General features: G+C 43.7%; 1 protein-coding gene across 1 annotated transcript in view; it reads right to left on the reverse strand.

Moving 5' to 3' along the window:
- The window catches only part of PCDH15 (protocadherin related 15), a 1608479-nt gene that overhangs the window by 771289 nt on the left and 809582 nt on the right, over nucleotides 1-27608 (reverse strand). Inside the window, exon 17 of the mRNA XM_040438316.1 lies at nucleotides 17993-18121. Coding sequence (XP_040294250.1) covers nucleotides 17993-18121 — 129 coding nt within the window. The remainder of the gene's footprint in view (nucleotides 1-17992; nucleotides 18122-27608) is intronic.

Raw genomic sequence — 27608 nt, forward strand, 5'->3', positions numbered from 1 at the left:
ACACTGATCACTTTTTTTCCTTTCACTAGTGATTGACAGGGGCGATCAAAGGGGTGATCAAAGGGTTAATTGGGGTGCAAGGGGGTGATCTGGGGCTAAGGTGTGCTGTTTGGTGTACTCACTGTGAAGTCTGCTCCTGTGCTGGATCCAACCGACGAAAAGGACCAGCACAGGGGCAGAGAAGCCATATAACAGATCATATTTACTAATATGATCTGTTATCTGGTTTGTGATTCGATTTTTTAAAAATCAGCAACCTGCCAGCGACGATCATTGGCTGGCAGGTTGCTGATGCAACTCTCCTCGAACTTTTGCCGGCCCGCGATGCGCATGCGCGGGCCGGCTGTGACCGAAATCTCGCGTCTCGCGAGAAGACGCGCCGGCGCGTCCACTCGGAATGAAACAACCACCTCCAGGACGCGTCTGTGCGTACAGCGGTCCGGAGGTGGTTAAATACTGCCTCAGCCAAACACTTTCTCAACTCCCAATTCAAATTTTTTGCCCACGGCGATAAGGCATCAAGATTCATGATGAATAGGATAAAACAAAGACGATCCCATAACCATATATGTAAACTCCACACCAAAAATGGGGCAACTGTCATCAAAACCAAAGATATAGCCTCTCAATTCCGAGACTTCTATCACGCTTTATACAACATTCAAAAAGCTACCTCTCCAGCCGAGGCTCCCTCCCATTCCGAAGCAATTCAGAAGTTTCTTCAATCCCTATCCCTCCCAGACTTAAATCAATCTCAAAAGATCTCCTTAGAATCTACTTTTGCGCCCAAAGAATTGAAATAAGCTATAAAACAACTCCCTAGAAATAAAGCCCCCGGGCCAGATGGTCTCTCAGCCATATATTACCGCATCTTCAGTGAATCCCTTGCTCCCCACTTACTTTTACTTTTTAACCAATCTCTGAGGGGAATACCCCTAACTCCAGATATGACCAGAGCACATATTACAATTATCTCCAAAACTGATAAAGATCCTGCTTATTGTGAAAATTATTACCCTATATCCTTACTGAACCTGGACCTAAAACTACTGGCTAAAATACTTGCTAACCGTTTATCCCCGCTACTACCCTCTTTAATCCACAAAGACCAAACAGGTTTTGTCTCCGGCAGGGAGGGTAAAGATAACTCAATGGGGATCCTGAATGCTATCTTTTACGCTAAAAGGAAACCTTGCCCATTAGTCCTTGTCAGCACCGACGCTGAACAAGCATTTGATAGAGTCAATTGGGACTTTATGCGCCTTGCCCCTTATGAAATTTGGGCTCCCCGACCCCTTCATACAGGCGGTCTTCTCAATGTACCTTAATGCCTCGGCGTCTGTGCTGGTAAGGCTACTTTCACACTAGCGTTCGGAGCGGGTCCGTCTGATGTTTCATCAGACGGATCCGCTCCTATAATGCAAACGCTTGCATCCGTTCAGAACGGATCCGTTTGCATAACAGTTTATTTCAGATCTGATTTTTCACTTCGGAAAACTCAGATCCGACAGTATATTCTAAACACAGAAGCGTTCCCATGGTGATGGGGACGCTTCAAGTTAGAATATACTAAGAACTGTGTACATGACTGCCCCCTGCTGCCTGGCAGATGCTGCCAGGCAGCAGGGGGCAGACCCCCCCCTCCTGTATTTAACTTATTGGTGGCCAGTGCGGCCCCCCCTCCCTCCCCAGTATTAATTGTAACCAGTGCGGCCCTCCTCCCTCTATATTCATCGGTGGCCAGTGCGGATATTAAATATGACCAGTGCGGTCTCCCCCTCCCTCCCCAGTATTAAATATGAGCAGTGCGGTCTCCCCATCCCTCCCCAGTATTAAATATGAGCAGTGCGGTCTCCCCCTCCCTCCCTCCCCAGTATTAAATATGAGCAGTGCGGTCTCCCCCTCCCTCTATTCATTGGTGGCCAGTGCGGATTCAAAGTATTGTGATCAGTGCGGCCTCTCCTCTCCCCCCCCCCATCATTGGTGGCAGCGGAGAGTACCGATCGGAGTCCCAGTTTAAATCGCTGGGGCTCCGATCGGTTACCATGGCAGCCAAGACGCTATTGCAGTCTTGGCTGCCATGGTTACTTAGCAACAAATAGAATCATTATACTTACCTGAAGAGCTGCGATGTCTGTGACCGGCCGGGAGCTCCTCCTACTGGTAAGTGAAAGGTCTGTGCGGCGCATTGCCTATAGACCTGTCACTTACCAGTAGGAGGAGCTCCCGGCCGGTCACATAGATCGCAGCTCTTCAGGTAAGTATAATGCTGGTATTTGTTGCTAAGTAACCATGGCAGCCAAGACTGCAATAGCGTCTTGGCTGCCATGGTAACCGATCGGAGCCCCAGCGATTTAAACTGGGACTCCGATCGGTACTCTCCGCTGCCACCAATGATGGGGGGGGGGGAGAGAGGAGAGGCCGCACTGATCACAATACTTTGAATCCGCACTGGCAACCAATGAATAGAGGGAGGGGGAGGCCGCACTGCTCATATTTAATACTGGGGAGGGAGGGAGGGGGAGACCGCACTGGTCATATTTAATATCCGCACTGGCCACCGATGAATATAGAGGGAGGGGGGCCGCACTGGTTACAATTAATACTGGGGAGGGAGGGGGGGCCCGCACTGGCCACCAATAAGTTAAATACAGGAGCGGGGGGTCTGCCCCCTGCTGCCTGGCAGCACCTGCCAGGCAGCAGGGGGCAGTCATGTACACAGTTCTCAGTATATTCTAACTTGAAGCGTCCCCATCACCATGGGAACGCCTCTGTGTTAGAATATACTGTCGGATTTGAGTTTCACGATGTAACTCAAATCCGATGGTATATTCTAACATAGAGGCGTTCCCATGGTGATGGGGACGCTTCAAGTTAAAATATACCATCGGATTGGAGAAAACTCCGATCTGATGGTATAATCCTGACTTTACATTGAAAGTCAATGGGGGACGGATCCGTTTGAAATTGCACCATATTGTGTCAATGTCAAATGGATCCGTCCCCATTGACTTGCATTGTAAGTCTGGACGGATCCGTTTGGCTCCGCACGGCCAGGCGGACACGAAAACGCTGCAAGCTGCGTTCGGGTGTCCGCCTGCTGAGCGGAGCGGAGGCCAAACGGTGCCAAACTGATGCATTCTGAGCGGATCCGCATCCACTCAGAATGCATTGGGGCAGTACGGATCCGTTCGGGGCCGCTTGTGAGAGCCTTCAAACGGAACTCACAAGCGGAGCCCCGAACGCTAGTGTGAAAGTAGCCTAAATGACACCTTCTCTCCCCCTTTCCCCATTAAGAACGGAACCCGCCAAGGTTGCCCGTTATCCCCTCTGGTCTTTTTTCTGGACATAGAACCCCTGCTCCAATCCTTACGCCAAGACCCCCTGATCGAAGGCATCAAGCTAGGGGGCCAGGAACAAAAAGCTGCTGCCTTCGCGGACGACTTATTACTTTTAACTACCAATCCCTCCACTTCTCTACCCCGTATCTATGATCAATTAGAAAGATTTAGTCCCCTGTCTAACTTTAAAATTAACATGAAGAAATCCCATGTCCTAGATATAGGGTTAAACTCTCGCACCAAATATAAACTCGCTTCCCGTTCATCTTTCAACTGGGATTCACCTACCATAACGTACCTAGGAGTCAAAATTGGTTCTGATCTCTCCAATCTTTCAATCTTAACTATGTCCCTCTACTACAATCCATGCAATCTCAAATTAATAACTTATATTTCCCAACACTATCATGGTTTGGCCGAAAAAACTTATTTACTTCCCTTGTCTTGCCAAGACTAAATTATCTGCAACAGGTCCTACCTCTTCCTATCCCCAACACTTACTTCCAATCCCTTAATAGAGATATTCGTAAATTCATCTGGAACAAGAAAAAAAACTTGCATTGGCCTCCATATTCTGCAGAGACCTAAATCTTCAGGTGGCATCAATCTTCCTGACCCTGCAGCATATAATATGGCCAGCTTACTATCTAGAACCATAGACTGGTTTAGAGAAACTCCATTTAAATCCTGGGTTGGAATGGAATCTTCTTTCTTCCTATCATCATTTAGAGTTCTCCTAATACGCCACAACAACTCCCAACTGAACTTTATTCATCACAATCTGAATATCAGGGCCACATTGGAAGCTTGGGATAAATTTAAAAAATCGGCTTTAGCAGTCCCTTTACCCTCTCCCCTTTTTCAGGTGAGGGATCTTTTAAATCTAGCTCCGATAGAACTACTACAAAGCCTCCCTCCCTTAAACAGATATTCTACATTACCAGTGAATTAAAAACAAAATCACTGTAGAATTGCAGTGGCCAGTATGGCGGAACTGCTCAAACCCCAAACACTGTAGCGTGTTTCTCATTGGGCGAGCAGTCCCATCGCATGTGAACCACAGAAATATCGTGGCAGATATGGAGGAGCTGCTCAAACCCCAAACACTGTAGCGTGTTTATCATTGGGGGAGCAGTCCCACCGCATGTGGACCGCAGCAAACGACCATCCCGAGCAATAAATGCGTACAAAGGAGGACGCCAGCGCGGTCCACATGCACCTCCTCCATATCTGCCACGATATTTCTGTGGTTCACATGCGATGGGACTGCTCGCCCAATGAGAAACACGCTACAGTGTTTGGGGTTTGAGCAGTTCCGCCATACTGGCCACTGCAATTCTACAGTGATTTTGTTTTATGTCTTGAATGTGCCTTCATCTGGCAATTGAACATTCCTTTGCACCTGGAATCCTTCATCACATGGTCTGATATGGGTGGGGTTCACAGTCCTGCTTTGTTCACATTGCACTGGCTGTCCTGCTAGGCATTTGTGTGCAGGCTGGGCTGTGAGCTGGATTACATCACCTTCAGACCGTGTTTACACCACAGTTAGCGTAGTGGTAGGACCCTTTGCCATGCTGAGTGACCGTGACGTGGTGCAATGATGGGCTCCGATATTTTCCTGACAGGAATATATTGGCGAAAGTCTCAGCTTTTAATATCTGCTTGTATGACCAGCTAGTATAGTCAGTGGCATATCCTCTTGGTGCATTTTTCTCAGTGATTTATTACCAGTGAATTCCCTATTTGGAGACTATGGCAAATTGGTTGATAGAACTACCATTCAGAGTTTTTTCCCCACGGTCACTCCCTCCATATTCTTTATATCTTTCCTCCACTCCTTTATCTCCAAACATATCCAATACAAAGACATGCTTAGGCCCCTGACATGGTTTGAAAGCCTGATCTGTTCAAACCCTCCCCCCCGGAAACTCATCTCCCTTATGTACAGGAGACTCACCTCCCCTGTTGCTATGTCTAAACCGTCTTTCATTGGCTCTTGGGAGAAGGACCTGGGCACACTATTTACCATAAATGAACAACAACGTCTCTTTATTGAACCACATTTTTCCTCCAGATGCGTCAGGATCCAGGAAAACGGATACAAACTCCTTACCAGATGGTATAAAACTCCAGATGTAACTTGCCGTTTCTACTCCTCGGGTTCTGACGCATACTGAGGTGTGGGTCCGGAAGGGGGACATTTTATCATGTCTGGTGGTCATGTCCATCAATTTTATCATGGTGGTCTGAAATATTCAAGCAATGCAATTTAATTTGCAAAACACAAATTTCCCCCTGTCCCAAACTAGCTCTCTTGGGACTTCACTCTCCTTTGCTTAGCTCCTTACCCTTAAAACATTTAAAAAATTGACAGCTGCCCGTCTGCTGATACCCAGGCATTGGTTGTCCCCTGACCTTCCCCCGCTCGATCACTGTTTTACCTAAATTGATTCCATTTACAGGTTTGAAGAAATGTCCGCATTGGAGAACCACTCTCACAGAAACTTCTGCGCTCTTTGGAAACTATGGATGGAAATATTCTCTGTGATTCTAGTCCATTATGGAGATATAATCCATTTGACGCAGAATGCATCCTTGATCCAATGTGCAGACTCCCAACTGTTCGTGTTATTGTTACTTGCCATAATTAGTCATGGCCCGAATAGCTCGCCGGCGAATAGTTCCCGGCGAACATAGCTTGTTCGCGTTCGCCGCGGCGGGCGAACATATGCGATGTTCGGTCCGCCCTCTATACATCATTATTGAGTAAACTTTGACCCTGTACCTTACAGTCAGCAGACACATTCCAGCCAATCAGCATCAGACCCTCCCTCCCAGACCCTCCCACCTCCTGGACAGCATTCATTTTAGATTCATTCGGAATCTGCATTCTCAGTGAGAGGAGGGACAGTGCTGCTGCTGCTGCTGATTCAATAGGGAAAGTGTTAGCTAGGGCAGTGTTCTGTGTCCACAGACTCATCTGCTGTACATCAGTCTGCTTTTTTAAATTTTTTTATATATATATATATATTGCAGTTGCCTGCCCGTGTGTGAGAGGCTGCAGGCTCAGTCACAGACAGTACTGTGTGCACACCATTCATACAGGGTGTGACAAAAAATACCTCGCAGATAAAAAAAAATTCTATTTAATCTTTTTCTGTGATCTAATCACAGTCGCAAGCCAGTGTGTGTCAGGCCCACACAGACTGTATTGTGGCCACTGGCTAGTGGCTAGGCCTCCACTTATACCGTTACAGGGTGTCACTCACTCACAAATACCTCGCAGATAAAAAAAAATTCTATTTAATCTTTTTCTGTGATCTAATCACATTTGCAAGCCCGTGTGTGTCAGGCCCACACAGACTGTATTGTGGCCACTGGCTAGTGGCTAGGCCTCCACTTATACCGTTATAGGGTGTCACTCACTCACAAATACCTTGCAGATAAAAAAAAAATCTATTTAATATTTTTCTGTGATATAATCACAGTTGCAAGCCAGTGTGAGTCAGGCCCACACAGACTGTATTGTGGCCACTGGCTAGTGGCTACACCTCCACTTATACCGTTACAGGGTGTCACTCACTTAAATACCTTTCAGATAAAAAAAATTATATTTTATATTTTTCTGTGATCTAATCCCATTTGCAAGCCCGTGTGTGTCAGGCCCACACAGACTGTACTGTGCCCACTGCCCACCACTTATATAGGGTGGCACACTACCTTGCATGACAGGCAGAGGCAGGCCACGCCGCAGGGGCCGTCGTGTTCGTGGTTCTGTGATTTCCACTGGCCCTGGAATAATGCCCAGTGTTCAGAGGCCATGTACCCTGAACCCAAAAAATTCGGAGAAAATTGTTGACTGGCTTACACAGGACACCCAATCTTCAACAGCTTCCGCTAAGAACCTTGATGCACCATCCTCCTCCAGCTCAGCTTTGGTCACCTGCTCTCAAGTTACCACTCTCCCGCCCGCTGCCACCACCACCACTACCACCACAGCTACCACAGCCGCTTCACTTGATCCCTCAGAGGAGTTATTTACACATCAGTTGGATGAAATTAGTGATGTGCAACCATTATTGCCAGAGGATGGAGATAACAGGGATATGTCTCAGTCAGACAGCATTACACACATGGACGTACAGTGTGATGATGATGATGTTGTACCCGCTGCTGCTTCCTTTGCTGAGGTGTCAGATACAAGTGAAGTGGTTGATGATGACAATGTGTCCATGGATGCCACGTGGGTGCCTGCTCGAAGAGAAGAAGAAGAGGGGGAAAGTTCAGAAGGGGAGACAGAGAGAAGGAGGAGACGAGTTGGAAGCAGGGGGAGGTCGTCGCAAGGAGCTAGTGGCACAGTCAGACAGCATGTATCGGCACCCGGGGTCAGACAGACAGCACGCAAATCAATACATGCTGTTGCCACCACCAGAATGCCATCATTGCAAAGCTCAGCAGTGTGGCATTTTTTGTGTGTGTCTGCCTCTGACAACAGCGATGCCATTTGCAACCTGTGCCAAAAGAAACTGAGTCGAGGGAAATCCAACACCCACCTAGGAACAACTGCTTTGCGAAGGCACATGATCGCACATCACAAACGCCTATGGGATCAACACATGATGATGAGTAGAAGCAGCACACAAGCTCAAAGCCACCATCCTCCTCCTGGTCCAGCATCTTCAGCCACGTCAACCACTGCTGTCCTCCTTGCCCCCTCTCAACCACTCGCCACTCCGCCTCTCACCTTCAGCAGTTCCATCTCATCTGCCCACAGTCAGGTGTCAGTAAAGGAAATGTTTGAGCATAGGAAGCCAATGTCACAGAGTCACCCCCTTGCCCGGCGTCTGACAGCTGGCTTGACGGAAACTCTTAGCCCGCCAGCTTTTACCATACCAGCTCGTGGAGTCTGAGGCCTTCAAAAAATTTGTCGCTATTGGGACACCACAGTGGAAGATACCCGGACAATTTTTTTTTTCAAAAAAGGCAATCCCAAACCTCTACTCAGTGATTGAAAATGAGGTCATGGCATCTCTGGCATACAGTGTTGGGGCAAGGGTCCATCTGACCACTGATACCTGGTCTGCAAAGCACGGTCAGGGCAGGTATATCACCTACACTGCGCATTGGGTCAACCTGCTGACGGCTGACAAGCATGGAATGCGTGGCTCTGCAGCGGAGTTGGTGACACCGCCACGACTTGCAGGCAGGCCTACTGGCACCTCCTCTACTCCTCCTGCTCCATCCTCTTACATAACCTCCTCGGCTGAGTCCTCTTCTGCTGCGGTGTCTGGTTGCACATCAACTGAATCCCCCCAGCTCCCCAGGGGCTATTCCACATCCCGGATACAACAGTGTCACGCTGTCTTGGGGTTTCTTGCCTGATAGCAGAGAGCCACACCGGACCATCACTCCTGTCCGCCCTGAACGCACAGGTGGATCAGTGGCTGACCCCGCACCAACTGGAGATCGGCAAAGTGGTGTGTGACAATGGAAGCAATGGAAGCGGCATTGAATTTGGGCAAGTTGTCACATGTGCCGTGCATGGCACATGTGTTGAAACTCATCGTACAACGCTTTGTGTCTAAGTACCCAGGCTTACAGGACGTCCTCAAGCAATCCAGGAAGGTGTGTGGCCATTTCAGGCGTTCCTACACGGCCATGGCGCACTTTTCAGACATTCAGCGCCGAAACAACATGCCAGTGAGGCCCTTGATTTGCGACAGCCCGACACGTTGGAATTCAACACTCCTAATGTTCGACTACTTGCTCCAACAAGAAAAAGCCGTCAACGAGTATTTGTATGACCGGGGTGCTAGGACAGCCTCTGCGGAGCTGGGAATTTTGTTGCCACGTTACTGGACGCTCATGCGCAATGCCTGTAGGCTCATGCGTCCTTTTGAGGAGGTGACAAACCTAGTCAGTCGCACCGAAGGCACCATCAGCGACCTCATCCCATTTGTTTTCTTCCTGGAGCATGTCCTGCGAAGAGTGCTGGATCAGGCTGTAGATGAGCGTGAAGAGGAAGAGGAAGAGTTGTGGTCACCATCACCACCAGAAACAGCCTTGTCATCATCGCTTGCCAGACCTGCGGCAACGCTGCAAGAGGAGTATGAGGAAGAGGAGTCAGAGGAGGAATGTGGCTTTGAGGAGGAGGAAGACCAACCACAGCAGGCATCCCAGGGTGCTCGTTGTTGTCACCTATCTGGGACCCGTGGTGTTGTACGTGGCTGGGGTTAAACAGACCGTCAATGACATCAGTGAGGACGAGGAACGGGAAATGAGTAGCTCGGCATCCAACCTTGTGCAAATGGGGTCTTTCATGCTGTCATGTCTGTTGAGGGACCCTCGTATAAAAAGGATGAAGGAGAACGACCTGTACTGGGTGGCCACGCTACTAGACCCCCGGTAATTTTTTTTTAACAAAAGGCAATCCCACCCTGATATGGGACGTAACAGGGATTAAACTGATGAGAATAGTACTACAGAAAATAGCACTCATATCGGGTGTGACAGTAAATTGCACGGCGCCGACGCAGTGACCGTGGAGTGGATTCAAACAAAGGGGAGGGAGCCAGCGTTTTTTTAACCATCTCCCCGTTCAAAAAATCAATTTAATAAATGGACCCCAGATTGGGGACGTAACAGGGATTAAACTGATGAGAAGAGAGAACTACAGAAAATACCACTCATATCGGGTGTGAGAGTAAATTGCACGGTGCAGACGCAGTGACCGTGGCGTGGATTCAAACAAAGGGGAGGGAGACAGCGTTTTTTAACCATCTCCCCGTTCGAAAAATCAATTTAATAAATGGACCCCAGAATGGGGATGTAACAGGGATTAAACTGATGAGAAAAGAGAACTACAGAAAATACCACTCATATCGGGTGGGACAGTAAATTGCATGGCACAGACGCAGTGACCGTGGATTCAAACAAAGGGGAGGGAGCCAGCGTTTTTTTAAATTATATCCCCGTTCGAAAAATCAATTCAATTCACCTTTCCGGGACCCTTGGTGTTGTATGTGGCTGGGTGGAGGAAGAAACCTTCAATGACATCAACGGGACATGGCTAGCTTGGTATCCAACCTTGTACAAATGGGGAGTTTGCGGTTGGGCAAATGGACTGTTTGCGGTTGTTTGCGGTGCATTAAAAGGGGAGTTTGGTCTGTCAATGTCTGTGAAGCGGGCGTAACCCTTACACTACCTGATCGATACAACATCATACCTGATTGTATACACACACTGGATGTTTTAAATTACGTTGTTCAAAAAAAAATTGGATTGTTAGATGATTTATGCCATTTATGGATTAAAATCCAACTCTGCGTCAACTATGTAATTTTCCATGGGAGTTTTGCCATGGATCCCCCTCCGGCATGCCACAGTCCAGGTGTTAGTCCCCTTGAAACAATTTTTCCATCACTACTGTGGCTAGAAAGAGTCCCTGTGGGTTTTAAAATTCGCCTGCTTATTGAAGTCTATGGCGGTTCGCCCGTTCGCGAACATTTGCAGAAATTCGCGTTCGCCGTTCGCGAACGGAAAATTTTATGTTCGCGACATCTCTAGTCATAATATCATCTAATGTAAGGTGATGCTGTATGACACAAATACGTGTCCATCACCATCTGCTTGTACTTCTGCTCTTATGGTTAAAACAAAATAAAAATATATAATATTAAAATGGCTTCTTTAACGGGGTAATGCAGGAACTTGCAGATTACATCTCTAGGTGGTTCACCTTGTTGAGGTTTTTCTCGGAAAGCTCTGTGGGCCCTTTCTAGAAGCACTTTGTGTGCTGAATCTGGGCCAAGGAGTAAAAGGCATATCTGAACGACTAGTCCTGGGATGTCATCAGTGACAACTTCTTCTGGATTTCCCCTGAAGCGCAAATTATTGCGTCTGCCCCGGTTTTCTTGATCTTTGATTGCTAAATAAATAGCTTTTAGGTGGGCTTGGCATTTATTTAAACTCATGGACACTGCTCTCTGATGCTGGATGGCAGCGGCCTGGGCTTCTTCTAAGGCCTCCACTCTCCTCCCCACATGATGGACATCTTCTTTAATAGAGGCTAAGTCCTGGCAGGGGGCATAATGCTTCTGCTAGGGCCTCTTTTAGAAAGGCCCTTGATATATATGTCCGGCTGCTTTCGGCGTTCCGGGTGCCATCTTGGATTCTCTGGCAATGTAGGTAGACACTGCCTTTTTGATAAATTTCTCCATTTCCCCTGCTTGAATGTTGTTTTTAGATGGACCGGACGGGTCAGAGGCTTTAGATCCTCCGTTCTTGACCATCTTTGATCCTTCACATGCAGCTTAAGTGGGCTAAGAGGGTACAGCTAAAAGCGGAGCTGTGCTTCACACTTCAATCATCGTCCGGCGCAGGCTCCGCCCCACACATTCATGATTCTTGAATGTGGTTTTCCTATAAACACCGTAGATGTAAATGAGAAAAAATTATGATCACTGGGGGGTCCAGACCCCCACCAATCAGAAGTTTTCAGGTCCCTTTGTGAATGGAGCAGTAGAGCATATGTAACCATCATTCTTTTCATTGTCTATGAGACTGAGAGGAGATAAAAAGTACACAGCTCTAATCATACAAAGAACTGTGCAAACCCTTTTTATGACAGCACCCCTTTAAAGGGTTTCTGTCATGAGAAATAACGTTATGTAGCTGTCTGACATCAGCGATGTGCTAATGTCAGCAGTACATAACAGTATGTTTTATAACTCCCTGCTTGCCGCTGTTCTCTTAAAATAAAGACTTTTAAAATATGTTAATGAGCCTCTAGGTGCTATTAGGGCATTGCTTCAACACCTAGAGGCTTGGTCTACGCACCCTTTGGCACGCCCAGGTCCAGAGGATTGACATTCGAGTTCTCCTCAGTGTCCCGTAAATCCCGCGCCTGCTCCGTCCTTTTTAGTATTCAGCACAGGCGCAGTAAGTGAAGGACGTGCTCCTGCTTCCAGATTCCTTCCTTCGGCGCAGGCACAATGAGGAAACCAGCAGCTGGAGCGCGTCCTTCACTCACTGCGCCTGCGCGGAATACTAAACGGGACGGTGCAGGCGCAGGATTTATGGGACACTGAGGAGAACTCAAAAGTCAATCAACTGGACCTGGGCATGCCAAAGGGTGTGTAGACGGAGCCTCTAGGTGCTGAATCAACGCCCTAATAGCAACTAGAGGCTCATTAGCATATTTTAACAGTCTTTATTTTAAGAGAACGGCGGCAGGCAGGGAGTTATAAAGCATACTGTTATGTACTGCTGACATTAGCACATCGCTGATGTGTCAGCTACATAACGTTATTTCTCATGACAGAAACACTTTAAAGAGGACCTGTCACCTCTCCTGACATTTCAGTTTTAGTAACTACTTGCATTCCCCATGTAATACCAATTCTGAAGCATCTGTTCTTATGACTCTATATTATGCCATTTCTATATTATTTCTGTTAGACGTTTACGAATAAATTGCCAGCAGTCTGCATTCTGCTCACCATTAATTCATACACTTTTAGCAGAAATAACAAAGGCATGGCACAACATATAAGAATAGATGCTCCAGAATTGGTATTATATGGGGAATGCAAGTAGTTAGTAAGACAGACATGACAGTAGAAGTGACGGGTCCTCTTTAGGCTGGTTATATTGGCCAAAGTTTCTTTTAGTATGCCTATTCAGCTTGGCATATGATCAATGGTCAGATGCCTCTATCCTTTGATGTCTAGAGAAAAACAATAAAAATCACCGAAAATATACAAGTTTTCTGATTGACTTTGCATCAGGCTATGAGAGCCCTCAAACAGTGGATTTTTAATAGGGTCAAAATATTGAAAAAAAACTAAACATTTTGACTTGCATAGAAAAAAAGGAAGAGGGAAATATTTTATACCTCTTCTCTTGTCTAAAGAAAAATTTATAACAAAAAATATGGAATTCCTTAAATGTTTATTCAAGCTTTGCTATATATTATATTAAAAAGTGACAGGTGCTTTTAAATTTTGTTTGAAATGCTAAATTCATTTTGTGGGCAAAGAAAAGTTTTTATTTTCTTCCAAGGGAATAAATAAAATAAGCATTCCTTGGTATCATAAAAATCAATAATAAAACAAAATTCTCTACAAAGCAATAACTGCTGAACATATTCACCTTCTATTGCTTCTCCCGAAATGACAGAGATAGTTTAATATATTTTTTGCTTTCAAAGACCGCAAACGCATATATATCAGTTAGTAATGAAATGCTTTTTGCCCTCACCTATATCAGGATCATGCATCAACTGAATGTCATCAGTAAGATGTCATCTATCAGGTTGTTATAACCCTATTGCGTGTGGGAGAAAAGAAGATGGCCAAGAGATAATCTGTACTCTAGAATAGATCATTTTCTACATAGCGATGCTACCCAGACAAGTTTTCAATTTTCATTCTCCTAGACATGGAAGTCCAGTCTCTCCTGTTAAAAGCAGAGCCATTCTCTATCTACAGAAGTCTATTCTCTAATGATGTCGGACATCTAGTTCCTACCGCTACTTATAGTGCTATTCCCAACATAAAATCTCATGTGAAGAACAACTCTCTTTTATGTTGAAGTTATTTCTAATGTAATGATGGAAACAGACAATACATATGGTGCACTTTGCCAACACAGATAAAGCGAGTAACAACATTACTAATGGAACTCTAGTGTATAATGGAACTCTATGCTATTTTTCTAGTGCACCATTCTAACACACTTCTATTAAAGGGTTGTCCGGGCTTTTAATATTGATGACCCATCCTCAGGATAGGTCATCAATATTAGATTGGGGGGGTCCGATACCCAGCATCCTGCCGATCAGCTGTATGAGGAGACGGCATGCTCAGTGCACACGTGCCGTCTCCCGTTTTTCTTCCTGTTCACCACTGCTATCTATGGCAAAACAGCAGTGAACAGGAAGAGAGACTAGGGATGGCATGTGCACACTGATTGGAGTGGGTGCCGGACCCCTGCTGATTTTATAGGTCATTAATATAAGAGAGCACAGAGAACCCCTTTACAACTGCACATTATACTGTGGTGTATTAAGTCAATACAGTAGCACACAGTTTTATATGCTGACAGCTGAGCATTACCAGATACGGCAGGGGTCACTAAACAGCATTGATTAGACAGTCTAAATGCAATAAAGGCAAACAAATATACAAACCGGATTCCCAAAAAGTTGGGACACTAAACAAATTGTGAATAAAAACTGAATGCAATGATGTGGAGATGGCAAATGTCAATATTTTATTTGTAATAGAACGTAGATGACAGATCAAACGTTTAATCCGAGTAAATGTATCATTTTAAAGAAAAAATACGTTGATTCCAATTTTCACGGTGTCAACAAATCCCAAAAAAGTTGGGACAAGTAGCAATAAGAGGCTGGAAAAAGTAAATTTGAGCATAACGAAGAGCTGGAAGACCAATTAACACTAATTAGGTCAATTGGCAACATGATTTGGTATAAAAAGAGCTTCTCAGAATGGCAGTGTCTCTCAGAAGCCAAGATGGGTAGAGGATCACCAATTCCGACAATGTTGCACAGAAAGATAGTGGAGCAATATCAGAAAGGTGTTACCCAGCGAAAAATTGCAAAGACTTTGCATCTATCATCATCAACTGTGCATAACATCATCCGAAGTTTCAGAGATTCTGGAACAATCTCTGTGCGTAAGGGTCAAGGCCGTAAAACCATACTGGATGCCCGTGATCTCCGGGCCCTTAAACGACACTGCACCACAAACAGGAATGCTACTGTAAAGGAAATCACAGAATGGGCTCAGGAATACTTCCAGAAACCATTGTCAGTGAACACAATCCACCGTGCCATCCGCCGTTGCCAGCTGAAACTCTACAGTGCAAAGAAGAAGCCATTTCTAAGCAAGATCCACAAGCTCAGGCGTTTTCACTGTGCCAGGGATCATTTAAAATGGAGTGTGGCAAAATGGAAGACTGTTCTGTGGTCAGACGAGTCACGATTTGAAGTTCTTTTTGGAAATCTGGGACGCCATGTCATCCGGACCAAAGAGGACAAGGACAACCCAAGTTGTTATCAACGCTCAGTTCAGAAGCCTGCATCTCTGATGGTATGGGGTTGCATGAGTGCGTGTGGCATGGGCAGCTTGCATGTCTGGAAAGGCACCATCAATGCAGAAAAATATATTCAGGTTCTAGAACAACATATGCTCCCATCCAGACGTCATCTCTTTCAGGGAAAACCCTGCATTTTTCAACAAGATAATGCCAGACAACATTCTGCATCAATCACAACATCATGGCTGCGTAGGAGAAGGATCCGGGTACTGAAATGGCCAGTCTGCAGTCCAGATCTTTCACCTTTAGAGAACATTTGGCGTATCATAAAGAGGAAGGTGCAACAAAGAAGGCCCAAGACGATTGAACAGTTAGAGGCCTGTATTAGACAAGAATGGGAGAGCATTCCTATTTCTAAACTTGAGAAACTGGTCTCCTCGGTCCCCAGACGTCTGTTGAGTGTTGTAAGAAGAAGGGGAGATGCCACACAGTGGTGAAAATGGCCTTGTCCCAACTTTTTTGGGATTTGTTGACACCATGAAATTCTGATTCAACATATTTTTCCCTTAAAATGGTACATTTTCTCAGTTTAAACTTTTGTTCCGTGATTTATGTTCTATTCTGAATAAAATATTAGAAGTTGGCATCTCCACATCATTGCATTCAGTTTTTATTCACGATTTGTATAGTGTCCCAACTTTTTTGGAATCCGGTTTATATAACAACTGCCGATCTAAGAAGAGATTCTCCAGAATTATTTTATTGAGAATGCAAGTATGTACTTAAACATGCCTATAAGATTGATGGGTCCTTTTTAATTCTTTCACAACATTTGCTATACTTGTATGAAAAATGTTTGGTGCCCACTCAGGAGACGTGTGGGCTCCTTAGTTCAGTAAGTGCCTGCTGTTTTACTGATTCTAATGCCCAAACATATGAAGACTCCTAAGCCTGCGATTGTAAAGATCCTGCCAGAGCTCAATAGCCAGAGAAATTTTCTACTATGATAAAAAAGTTAAAAAAAACATTTTGACTTGCATAGAAAAAAAGGAAGAGGGAAATATTTTATACCTCTTCTCTTGTCTAAAGGTAAATTTATAACAAAAAAATATGGAATTACTTAAATGTTTATTCAAGCATTGCTATATAGTATATTAAAAAGTGACAGGTGCTTTTAAATTGTGTTTTATTTAAATTTAGTTTTATTTATTGATGACCTAGCCTCAGCATAGGTCATTAATATAAAATCATCAGGGGTCCGGCACCCACTCCGATCAGTGTGCACATGCCATCTCTAGTCTCTCTTCCTGTTCACTGCTGTTTTGCCATAGATAGCAGTGGTGAACAGGAAGAAAAACGGGAGACGGCACGTGTGCCCTGCGCATGCCGTCTCTTCATACAGCTGATCGGCAAGATGCTGGGTATCGGACCCCCCCAATCTAATATTGATGACCTATCCTGAGGATGGGTCATCAATATTAAATGCCCGGACAATCCTTTAATAGAAGTGGTTAGAATGGTGCACTAGAAAAATAGCATTGAGTGCCATTATAGACAGTAAATAAATAAACAAAATACATAAATATAAAAACTAAATCAACAAAAAATTTAAATCATCCCCTTTCAAGATATAACATAAACACAATTGGTATTGCCACATCAAAAAATATCAAATTTAATAAAATATGAAAGCATTTATGCTGTACAGTAAATACCATAGTAAAAATATATATAGTTTCACCTCACCCCCAAAAAAATTAAGAAAAAGTGACCAAAAAGTTATAGATACCCCAACATAGTACCAATAAAACCTACAGATTGCCCAACAAAAAATAGAACTCACGCACCTCTATAGACAGAAATATAAAATAAGTTATGGCTGTTTTTTTAAGTGTTAAAACATCATAAAAATTAAATAAAAATTATAAATTATAAAATTGCTTTAATCCCATAGAATAAGGTTTTTATGTAATTTTTAACAATATGGGAAACACCACAAAAGCAAAACTCAGAATTGTGTTTAAAAAAATAAAACAGAAAATGGCTATATGAGGAAGGGTTAAAGTGGTTGCACAGGATTAGAAAAAAAGTGTCTGTTTTTTTCAGTAATAACACTATACCTGTCTATTGGTTGTGTCTGGTATTGCAGCTCAGCTCTATCAAAGTGAATGGGGCTGAGATACTGTACCACTCACAGCCTGCAGAAAGATATGGCCCTGTATTAGAAGAAATAAGCCATATTTTTGTATCCTGTATAAAACCTTAAATGTATATGGGTTTGATATGTGGCATTTTTTGTTAATTTTTTTTCTTATTATAAATGATCATATTTGAAGGTTGCCATTAATGGTAAATTTCATGGCAGCAAATTTAGTTTTAATAACAATCTTCCTCTGAATAACTTCTCCTGTCTATTATACAAGTAATAAAGGGTAAAAGACAGAATGGAAGCCTGAGTCCATTCAATTTTTATCAGTTGTTTTATATGCCAAATGGAAATTTAGCTAGTATAAGGGCGAATGAACAAGAAGAACGATCAAACATTTACTTTCTGCAACACAATAATTAAATAATGGTGCACTCACCCTGACTTGACCGACAAAAGCATTTGCTTCTTCTTCTTGAACTGAGAGATTTCTAGGCAAGTAAGGATCAAAGACCGGGTCATTGTCATTCACATCCGTCACCACCACATTAACAGTAGCAGTTGATGTCTACAAAAAAAAAAAATATATATATATCTTAGTTTTAGTGCTTGCTATATATATTTCATAAAAACTAAAATGAATTCAGTGAGATATGCTCATACTCTTTACAGTCCTTTAATAAAATGTACGTTATTTATTCTTAGAGCTTTTAAGAAACAAAAACATTTGACAGTCATTTTTAAATCCTTGTACAGTAGTTTTAGATACAGTAAAATGTATGAAAATGGAACACTAATAGATCTGGAAATCAGGGATGTCTCCCATTATTTGACTTTCAAAAGAAAGATTCTTATCTGGATAAAGCAGGTATGTTCTTCACCCCAAAATATTGCATGAAATTCTATGTATCAAGACACTTTTTGATCTCTTGGATCACCAGCACTGTGTTACGTAGGGAATGGAGGTCATAAGCAATAACATCTTGGAAAACTGTGTGTCTATGCCGAGTATGAACTCATACTCATAGCCAAGTAGAATCTTGAAGATGAAACATTAGGGAAATACCAATATAAGCAAGGCTTGAGTACAAAGTGAAATGGTTGCTTAAATAATGTTTTAGATGGTCAGCTCAGCAGCAGACTCTCACCCTAATGTTTTAGATGGTCAGATCAGCAGCAGGCCCTTGCCAGTAATGTTTGAGGGTCACCAGCAGGCCCTTGCTCCTAATGTTTTTGAGGGTCCCCAGCAGGCCATCAATCATAATTTTTCAAAGGTGTGTATGATGCCCTCTTTTATGTGTAATAAAGGGTGTTTTGGAGTGCGGGTTCCTTGTAATTTTTGGCAGCCCTTTCACTTAGTGCATAGGCTTTATGAGTGTAGGAGTCCCACTACCTGAACAATTGTACCACAATGTGAATGAGGCCCTCCTTTATGTGATATATAGGTTGTATCGGAGTGCCTCTTCCTTGTAATTTTTGGCAGCATTTGCACTTTATATACAGGGAAATATATAGGAAAGAATGTTTCCTAACAATATTTCCTCTAAAATCGATTTTATCTTCGGTTTTGTGCGTTTTATTGTCTGTCTATAAAATTGGCGTACTACTCGTACTATCCACATTTTTGCTGTAAACGGTGTCATCTGTGAGTTATCAGATCTGCGCTGCAATACTTTGTGTGGTTGTCAGGCCCACATATAGAGAAAAAATTACAATACAGAAAACACTATTTTTTTCCCTATAATCTATCCACATTTTTGCTGTCAACGGTGCAATCCGTGAATTGTGTGATCTGCGCTTTAATACATTGTGTGGTTGTCAGGGCCAGATATAGGGAAAAAATTATTATACAGAAAACACAATTTTTTCCCCCCATAATCTATACACATTTTTGCTGTCAACGGTGCAATCCGTGAATTGTGTGATCTGCGCTTTAATACATTTTGTGGTTGTCAGGGCCAGATATAGGGAAAAAAATTATAATACAGAAAACACTATTTTTCTTCCCATAATCTATACACATTTTTGCTGTCAACGGTGCAATCCATGAATTGTGGGATCTGCGCTTCAATACATTGTGTGGTTGTCAGGCCTAGATATAGGGAAAAAAATTAAAATACAGAAAACTATTTTTCTCCCATAATCTATCCACATTTTTGCTGTCACGGTGCAATCTGTGAATTGTGTGATCTGCGCTTAATACATTGTGTTGTTGTCAGGGCCAGATATAGTGAAAAATATAAATATAAACTACATCAGAAAACAGTGTCTGTACCGCAGATTCAATAATCTGGGCCAAAATTTGTGTCCATATTCTGTGTGTTTCTGTGACATATACTGTCCTGCATCAGAAAACAGTTTCTTTAGGGCAAATTCTAAAAATCTGGGCCTAATCTAGTGTCCATATTCTGTGTGTTTCTGTGACATATACTGTCCTGCATCAGAAAACAGTTTCTTTAGGGCAAATTCTAAAAATCTGGGCCTAATCTAGTGTCCATATTCTGTGTGTTTCTGTGACATATACTGTCCTGCATCAGAAAACTGTTTCTTTAGTGCAAATTCCAAAAATCTGGGCCTAATCTATTGTCCATATTCTGTGTGTTTCTGTGACATATACTGCCCTGCATTAGAAAACTGTCTTTAGCGGACTGTGAAACAATCTGCTCCACATCTAGTGACAAAACCATTAATATGAAGAAGGCGAGCACTAAGGGACGGGGAAGTGGGTGTGATCCTGATGGTGCACGCAGAGGCTGTGGCCCTGGGCGCAATGAAACTGTGCCTGCTGCCAGTGCACCAGAAAAAAAAAAAACATCCACCGTACCCAGCTTCATGTCCAACTTAGCTGGGCGGCGCAAGACAACACTGTTCAAGTTGGACCACTGCGAACAGTTGGTCGGTTGGATTGCTGAAGATAATGCTTCCAGTCGGTTAAGCACCACCCTCTCTTCCACCAAGTCCAGTCTTTGTAGCCAAGAGTCTGGTCAACCGAATACTCTCTCTGATCATCCTTCCTCCCACCATGGAGAGGCTTGCCAAACGAGTGATCCCACACTCGGATATTCTGAGGAGCTCTATCCAGTGCCACTATTACATTTGGCCCTCGCGCCCAGCACGCTAGAAGAGGGACCTAAGATATTGTGCCCTGATTCCCAAGCTCTTTAGCCTTCACAGTCTCAAGAAGATGACGGTGGTGAACGGCAATCATTCGTTCACGAGGTGGATTATGATGAGACACAGTTACCAATCACTGAGGTTGTGGTTAGGTCAAGTCAGGAGGATGAGCAGGTCAGGAAGTGGAATAGGAGGTGGTTGACGATGAGGTCACTGACCCAACATGGGAAGGTGAAAAGCTGAGCAAGGACAGCAGTACAGAGGGGGAGGGATCCGCAACACCGCAACAGGCTGGAAGAGTCAGTGGGGTTGCAAAAGATAGAAAGTCAGCTGTGGCAGGGTAAAAGGGACCAAACTGAGTGGTGGCTCTCGCCACTCAACCTACAAACAGGCATGGTTGTGTCTGACTGGCCGTAACTTGATACAAATCCCATGCCTAGCCCACGTCTTAAACTTAGTGGTTCAGCGGTTTATCAAAACCTACCCCAATTTGCCAGAGCTACTAGTGAAGGTGCACCGCATGTGTGTCCATTTCCGCAAGTTGTCCACAGCTTCAGACGGTCTGTCAACGCTGTAGCAGCGCTTGCGGCTTCCAGCTCACCGACTGTTGTGCGACGTGAGCACGCGCTGAAACTCTACGTTCCACGTGTTGGCCAGGCTTTCTGAGCAGCAGAGGGCATTTGTGGAATACCAGCTGCAACATGGTCGTCGCCTTTCGAGTCAACTTCCACTATTCACAAGCGAGGAGTGGGGATTGATGTCAGACCTCTGTGAGGTTTTAAAAAACTTTGATGAATCCACACAGATGGTTAGTGGTGATAACGCTATTATCAGCTTAACCATCCCACTGCTGTGTCTACTTAAACAATCGCTGCTCAATTAAGGACAACGCTCTGAATGTGGCAGATGAGGAAATGGGGGAGGACATTATACTGGGTGATAGCCAGCCCACCCTCAGTTCATATTTTCAGCGCAAATTGGACCATGAAGAGGAGGAGGAGGAGCTGGAGACAGTTGCCTCTGCTATAGAGGATAGTACCCATGGAACTTTAATTCCATCTGTTCAGCGTGGATGGGCAGAACAGGAGGAGTAGGAGGATGAGGAGATGGAGAGTCATTCTGATGTCGACATCGACGTCTTGCCTGTTGGTACTCTGGCACACATGGCTGACTTCATGTTAGGCGGCCTTTCCAGCGACCCTCGCGTTATACGCATTTTAGATAACACGGATTACTGGGTGTTCACCCTTCTCGACCCCCGCTACAAAGAGAACTTCTCATCTCTAATTCCTGTGGTGGAGAGGACAAGCAAAATGGTGCAATACCAGAAGATCCTTGTTGGAAAATTGCTCCAAAATTTTCCATCTGACAACGCTGGCGGCAGAGTCCGTACTTCCTTAGGCAACCAAGGAAGTGAAACAAGGGGAACACACAGCAGTTCCAGCAAAGATAGGTCAACACTCTCCATGGGACACTTTCATGACACCCCGCCAGCAACCTCACCCTGAAGCGCAGCCTATTGGGACAAGGAGGGAAAAGTTTTGGAAGATGGTGAAGGAATACATAGCAGACTGTGTCAGCGTCCTAAATGATCCTTCAGTGCCTTACAACTACTGGGTGTCCAAGCTGGACACGTGGCACGAACTTGCGCTCTATGCCTTGGAGGTGCTGGCCTGCCCTTCTGCCATCGTTTTGTCTGAGCTTGTATTTAGTGCTGTGGTGGCAATATAACAGATAAGCGTATCCGCTTGTCCACTAGCAATGCTGACAGGTTGACTCAGATAAAAATTAACAAGGTCTGGATTGCCCCTGACTTCTCAACTCCTCCAGCTGAGCTGATGATGAACATAAAGGCAATTTCAATCTATCATTTATAATGTACTCAATCTACTGTAGTATATTCCCATGCACCTTTTCCACCACAAAAAAAGAGTATATGTTTGAGTTTTGTTTTCTCCTCCTCCTCCTCTTCCAGATTGTCTATATTCCCTCCACTCTAATTTTTTTAATAAGGTCAGCTCAACTGCAGGCCGTCAACTTTAATTTTTTATAGGGTCAGCTCACCAGCAGGCCCTCGCCCCTAATGTTTTAGAGGGTCAGTTCAGCAGCAGGCCGTCGCATATAATGTTTTAGAGCGTCAGCTCAGCAGCAGACCCTAGCCCCTAATGTTTTAGAGGGTCAGTTCAGCAGCAGGCCCTCGCCCCTAATGTTTTAGAGGGTCAGCTCAGCAGCAGACCCTCGCCACTAATGTTTTAGAGAGTCAGCTCAGCAGCAGGCCCTCGCCCCTAATGTTTTAGAGGGTCAGCTCAGCAGCAGGCCATCGCATATAATGTTTTACAGGGTCAGCTCACCAGCAGGCCCACACCTAAAATATTTTACTTGGTCTGCTCACCTGCAGGCCTGAAACTCAATGTGAGTGAGTCCCTCCTTTATGTGATATACAGATTGTATTGGAATGCCTCTTCATTGTAATTTTTGGTAGGACTTGCACTTTATATATAAGTAAATATACAGGAAATAATGTTTTCAATCAATTTTTCCTTTCAAATAAATTTTTTACTTTGGTTTTGTGCTTAAACCCTTAATTAGATTGTGGGCCTGGTGATCACTTTAAGCCCTTTTAGGCTGGGTTCACACAGGCGAGATTTCCGCACGGAGCTGTGCACATGAGCGGTGATTTTTTTGCATCATTTGTGCGTTGCGTGAAAATCGCAGCATGCTCTATATTGTACATTTATCATGCAACGCAGACCCCATAGAAGTGAATGGGACTGCGTGAAAATCGCAAGCATCCGCAAACAAGTGCGGATGCAGTTCGATTTTCACGCATGGTTGCTAAGGTTACAGTCTATTCACTGTATTATTTTCCCTTATAACATGGTTTATAGCATTCTTTAACCCCTTAGGGACCCATGACGTATCGGTACGGCATGGTTCCCGAGTCCTTAAGGACCCATCGCCGCCCGGAAAAAGGTGCCTGCTCAAATCATTGAGCAGGCACCTCGGCTAAATGCGCGGGGGAGTCCTGTAACCCCCCCCCCCCCCCGTGTCGGCGATCGCCGCAAACCGCAGGTCAATTCAGACCTGCGGTTTGCGGCTTTGCGGTTCTGCGGTGGTGCCATCGGGTCCCCATGGGGCTGTGGGGGGGACCCGATGGCATGGAAGGCAGCGCGATGTCTGAGGAAGGCATCATGCTGCCTTCCGGTGACGAGCCTGTGAGATTCAGCCCCCTGGATCTCACAGGCTGGAAGCTGTATGAGTAATAAACACAGTATTACTCATACAGCCAATGCATTCCAATACAGAAGTATTGGAATGCATTGTAAAGGATTAGACCCCCAAAAGTTCAAGTCCCAAAGTGGGACAAAAAATTAAGTGAAAAAAAAAGTTTAAAAAAGAAAGTTTTCCCCCCAAAAAAATTACAAGTTTCAAGTAAAAATAAACAAAAACGCCATTTTCCCCAAATAAAGTTAAAAAAAAAATTGGTCAAAAATAGGGGGGGAAAAAAGTATACATATTTGGTATCGCCACGTCCGTATCGACCGGATCTATAAACATATCACATGACCTAACCCCTCAGATGAACACAGCAAAAAAAAAAAACTGTGCTAGATAAACAACAGCAAGCGATCAAAAAGGCGTTTGCCCACCTATAATCTAACCGTCACCTCATCCTGCAAAAAATTATCCCCTACCTGAGACAATCGCCCAAAAACTAAAAAAACTATGGCTCAGAATATGGAGACACTAAAACATCATTTTTTTTGTTTTAAAAAAGCTGTTATTGTGTAAAACTTACATAAATAGAAAAAAAAGTATACATATTTGGCATTCCGCATTCGTATCGACCAGCTATATAAAAATATCACATTACCTAACCCCTCAGATGAACACCGTAAAAAATAAAAACTGTGTTAAATAAACAATTTTTTGTCACCTTACATCACAAAAAGTGTAATAGCAAGTGATCAAAAAGTCATATGCACCCCAAAATAGTGCCAATCAAACAGTCATCTCATCCCACAAAAAATGAGACCCTACCTAAGATGATCGCCCAAAAACTGAAAAAACTATGGCTCTCAGAATATGGAGACACTAAAACATGATTTTTTTTTTGTTTCAAAAATGATATTATTGTGTAAAACTTACATAAATAAAAAAAAGTATACATATTAGGTATTGCCGCGTCCGTATTGACCGGCTATAAAAAAATATCACATGACCTAACCCCTCAGATGAACACCGTAAAAAATAAAAAATAAAAACTGTGCTAAATAAACCATTTTTTGGCACCTTACATCACAAAAAGTGTAATAGCAAGCAATCAAAAAGTCACACGCACCCCAAAATAGTGCCAATAAAACGGTCATCTCATCCCGCAAAAATCATACCCTACCCAAGGTAATCGCCTAAAAACTGAAAAAATTATGTCTCTCAGACTATGGAAACACTAAAACATGATTTTCTTTGCTTCAAAAATGAAATCATTGTGTAAAACTTACATAAATAAAAAAAAGTATACATATTAGGTATCGCCGCATCCGTATCGACCGGCTCTATAAAAATATCACATGACCTAACCCCTCATATGAACACCGTAAAAAATATAAAATAAAAACTGTGCTAAATAAACCATTTTTTGTCACCTTACATCACAAAAAGTGTAATAGCAAGCGATCAAAAAGTCGCACGCACCCCAACATAGTGCCAATAAAACCATCATCTCATCCTGCAAAAATCATACCCTACCCAAAGTAATCGCCCAAAAACTGAAAAAATTATGTCTCTCAGACTATGGAAACACTAAAACATGATTTTTTTTTGCTTCAAAAATGAAATCATTGTGTAAAACTTACATAAATAAAAAAAGTATACATATTAGGTATCGCCGCATTCGTGACAACCTGGTCTATAAAAATATCACATGATGTAACCTGTCAGATGAATTTTGTAAATAACAAAAAATAAAAACGGTGCCAAAACAGCTATTTCTTGTTATCTTGCCTCACAAAAAGTGTAATATAGAGCAACCAAAAATCATATGTACCCTAAACTAGTACCAACCAAACGGCCACCCTATCCCATAGTTTCTAAAATGGGGTCACTTTTTTGCAGTTTCTACTCTAGGGGTGCATCAGGGGGGCTTCAAATGGGACATGGTGTAAAAAAAAACTGTCCAGCAAAATCTGCCTTCCAAAAACCGTATGGCATTCCTTTCCTTCTGCGCCCTGCCGTGTGCCCATACAGCAGTTTACGACCACATATGGGGTGTTTCTGTAAACTACAGAATCAGGGCCATAAATATTAAGTTTTGTTTGGCTGTTAACCCTTGCTTTGTTACTGGTAAAAATGGATTCAAATGGAAAATTTGCCAAAAAATTGAAATTCTGAAATCTCATCTCCATTTGCCAATAACTCTGGTGGAACACCTAAAGGGTTAACGACATTTGTAAAATCTGTTTTGAATACCTTGAGGGGTGTAGTTTCTTAGATGGGGTCACTTTTATGGAGTTTCTACTCTAGGGGTGCATCAGAGGGGCTTCAAATGGGACAGGGTGTCAAAAAAAACAGTCCAGCAAAACCTGCCTTCCAAAAACCGTATGGGATTCCTTTCATTCTGTGCCCTGCCGTGTGCCCGTACAGCGGTTTACGACCACATATGGGGTGTTTCTGTAAACTACAGAATCAGGGCTATAAATATTGAGTTTGGTTTGGCTGTTAACCCTTGCTTTGTTACTGGAAAAAAAATATTAAAATGGAAAATCTGCCAAAAAAGTGAAATTTTGAAATTGTATCTCTATTTTCCATTAATTCTTGTGGAACACCTAAAGGGTTAACGACGTTTGTAAAATCTGTTTTGAATACCTTGAGGGGTGTAGTTTCTTAGATTGGGTCAATTTTTTGCAGTTTCTACTCTAGGGGTGCATCAGGGGGACTTCAAATGGGACAGGGTGTCAAAAAAAACAGTCCAGCAAAACCTGCCTTCCAAAAACCGTATGGCATTCCTTTCCTTCAGGCGCATAAAAGAACATCGAAAGTTGATAGGGAAGACATCCAAATGGATCATGGACGTCACTGGGACATGCGAACAGGGAGAAGTTATCTAGAGTCAACAAAGTGGTAGCAGGGCCTCTCCTGTATAACGTTTCCTTATCCCAAATACCGCAGTGACATTCTCTGTGATCACCATGGTAGGCGCAGAAAAGAACATCCAGAGGTTATCTAGAGTCACTAATGAGGCAGCAGGCCCTCGCCCCTAAGGTTTTAGCTGATCACTTGCTCGAAATGTTTTTAAGGGTCATCAACAGGTCATCAATCATAATTTTTCAAGGGTGTGTATGATGCCCTCCTTTATGTGTAACAAGGGGTGTTTTGGAGTGCTGGTTCCTTGTAATTTTTGGCAGCCCTTTCACTTAGTGCATAGGCTTTTTGAGTGTAGGAGTCCCACTACCTGAACAATTGTACCACAATGTGAATGAGGCCCTCCTTTATGTGATATACAGACTGTTTCAGAGTCCCTCTTGCTTGTAATTATTTTTTTTGCAGCACTTGCACTTTTTATACAACTGAATATAAAGGAAATAATGTATCCTAGAAATTTTTACTGTAAGATAGATTTTTTTGGGGTGTTTTGTGCATATTTTTGTCAGTCTATAAAAGTGGCGTACAACTCAAACAACATGGTTCCCAGCAGCGACCTGGGAGTCCAAGATGCATCCATTCATCGTCCCTATGTGGTTCCATTCCCGTCCTCTGCGTGTTACGGGACACATACTGGTGTAAGGTGGGGACGGCACACCGGGAAAAATAGTGGCGGCTGGGGACTGAGTATCGAGGGACAGCCACCGCTATCAGGCTGCAGAAAGCCTCAGTGTCCACAAGCCCAGGAATTTGGCCCACCTATTAGGGTGTTTTGATGTCATGTGGCGGATCATGCTGGT

Source organism: Bufo bufo, chromosome 6 (genome assembly GCF_905171765.1).
Source record: "Bufo bufo chromosome 6, aBufBuf1.1, whole genome shotgun sequence".
Taxonomy (NCBI): domain Eukaryota; kingdom Metazoa; phylum Chordata; class Amphibia; order Anura; family Bufonidae; genus Bufo; species Bufo bufo.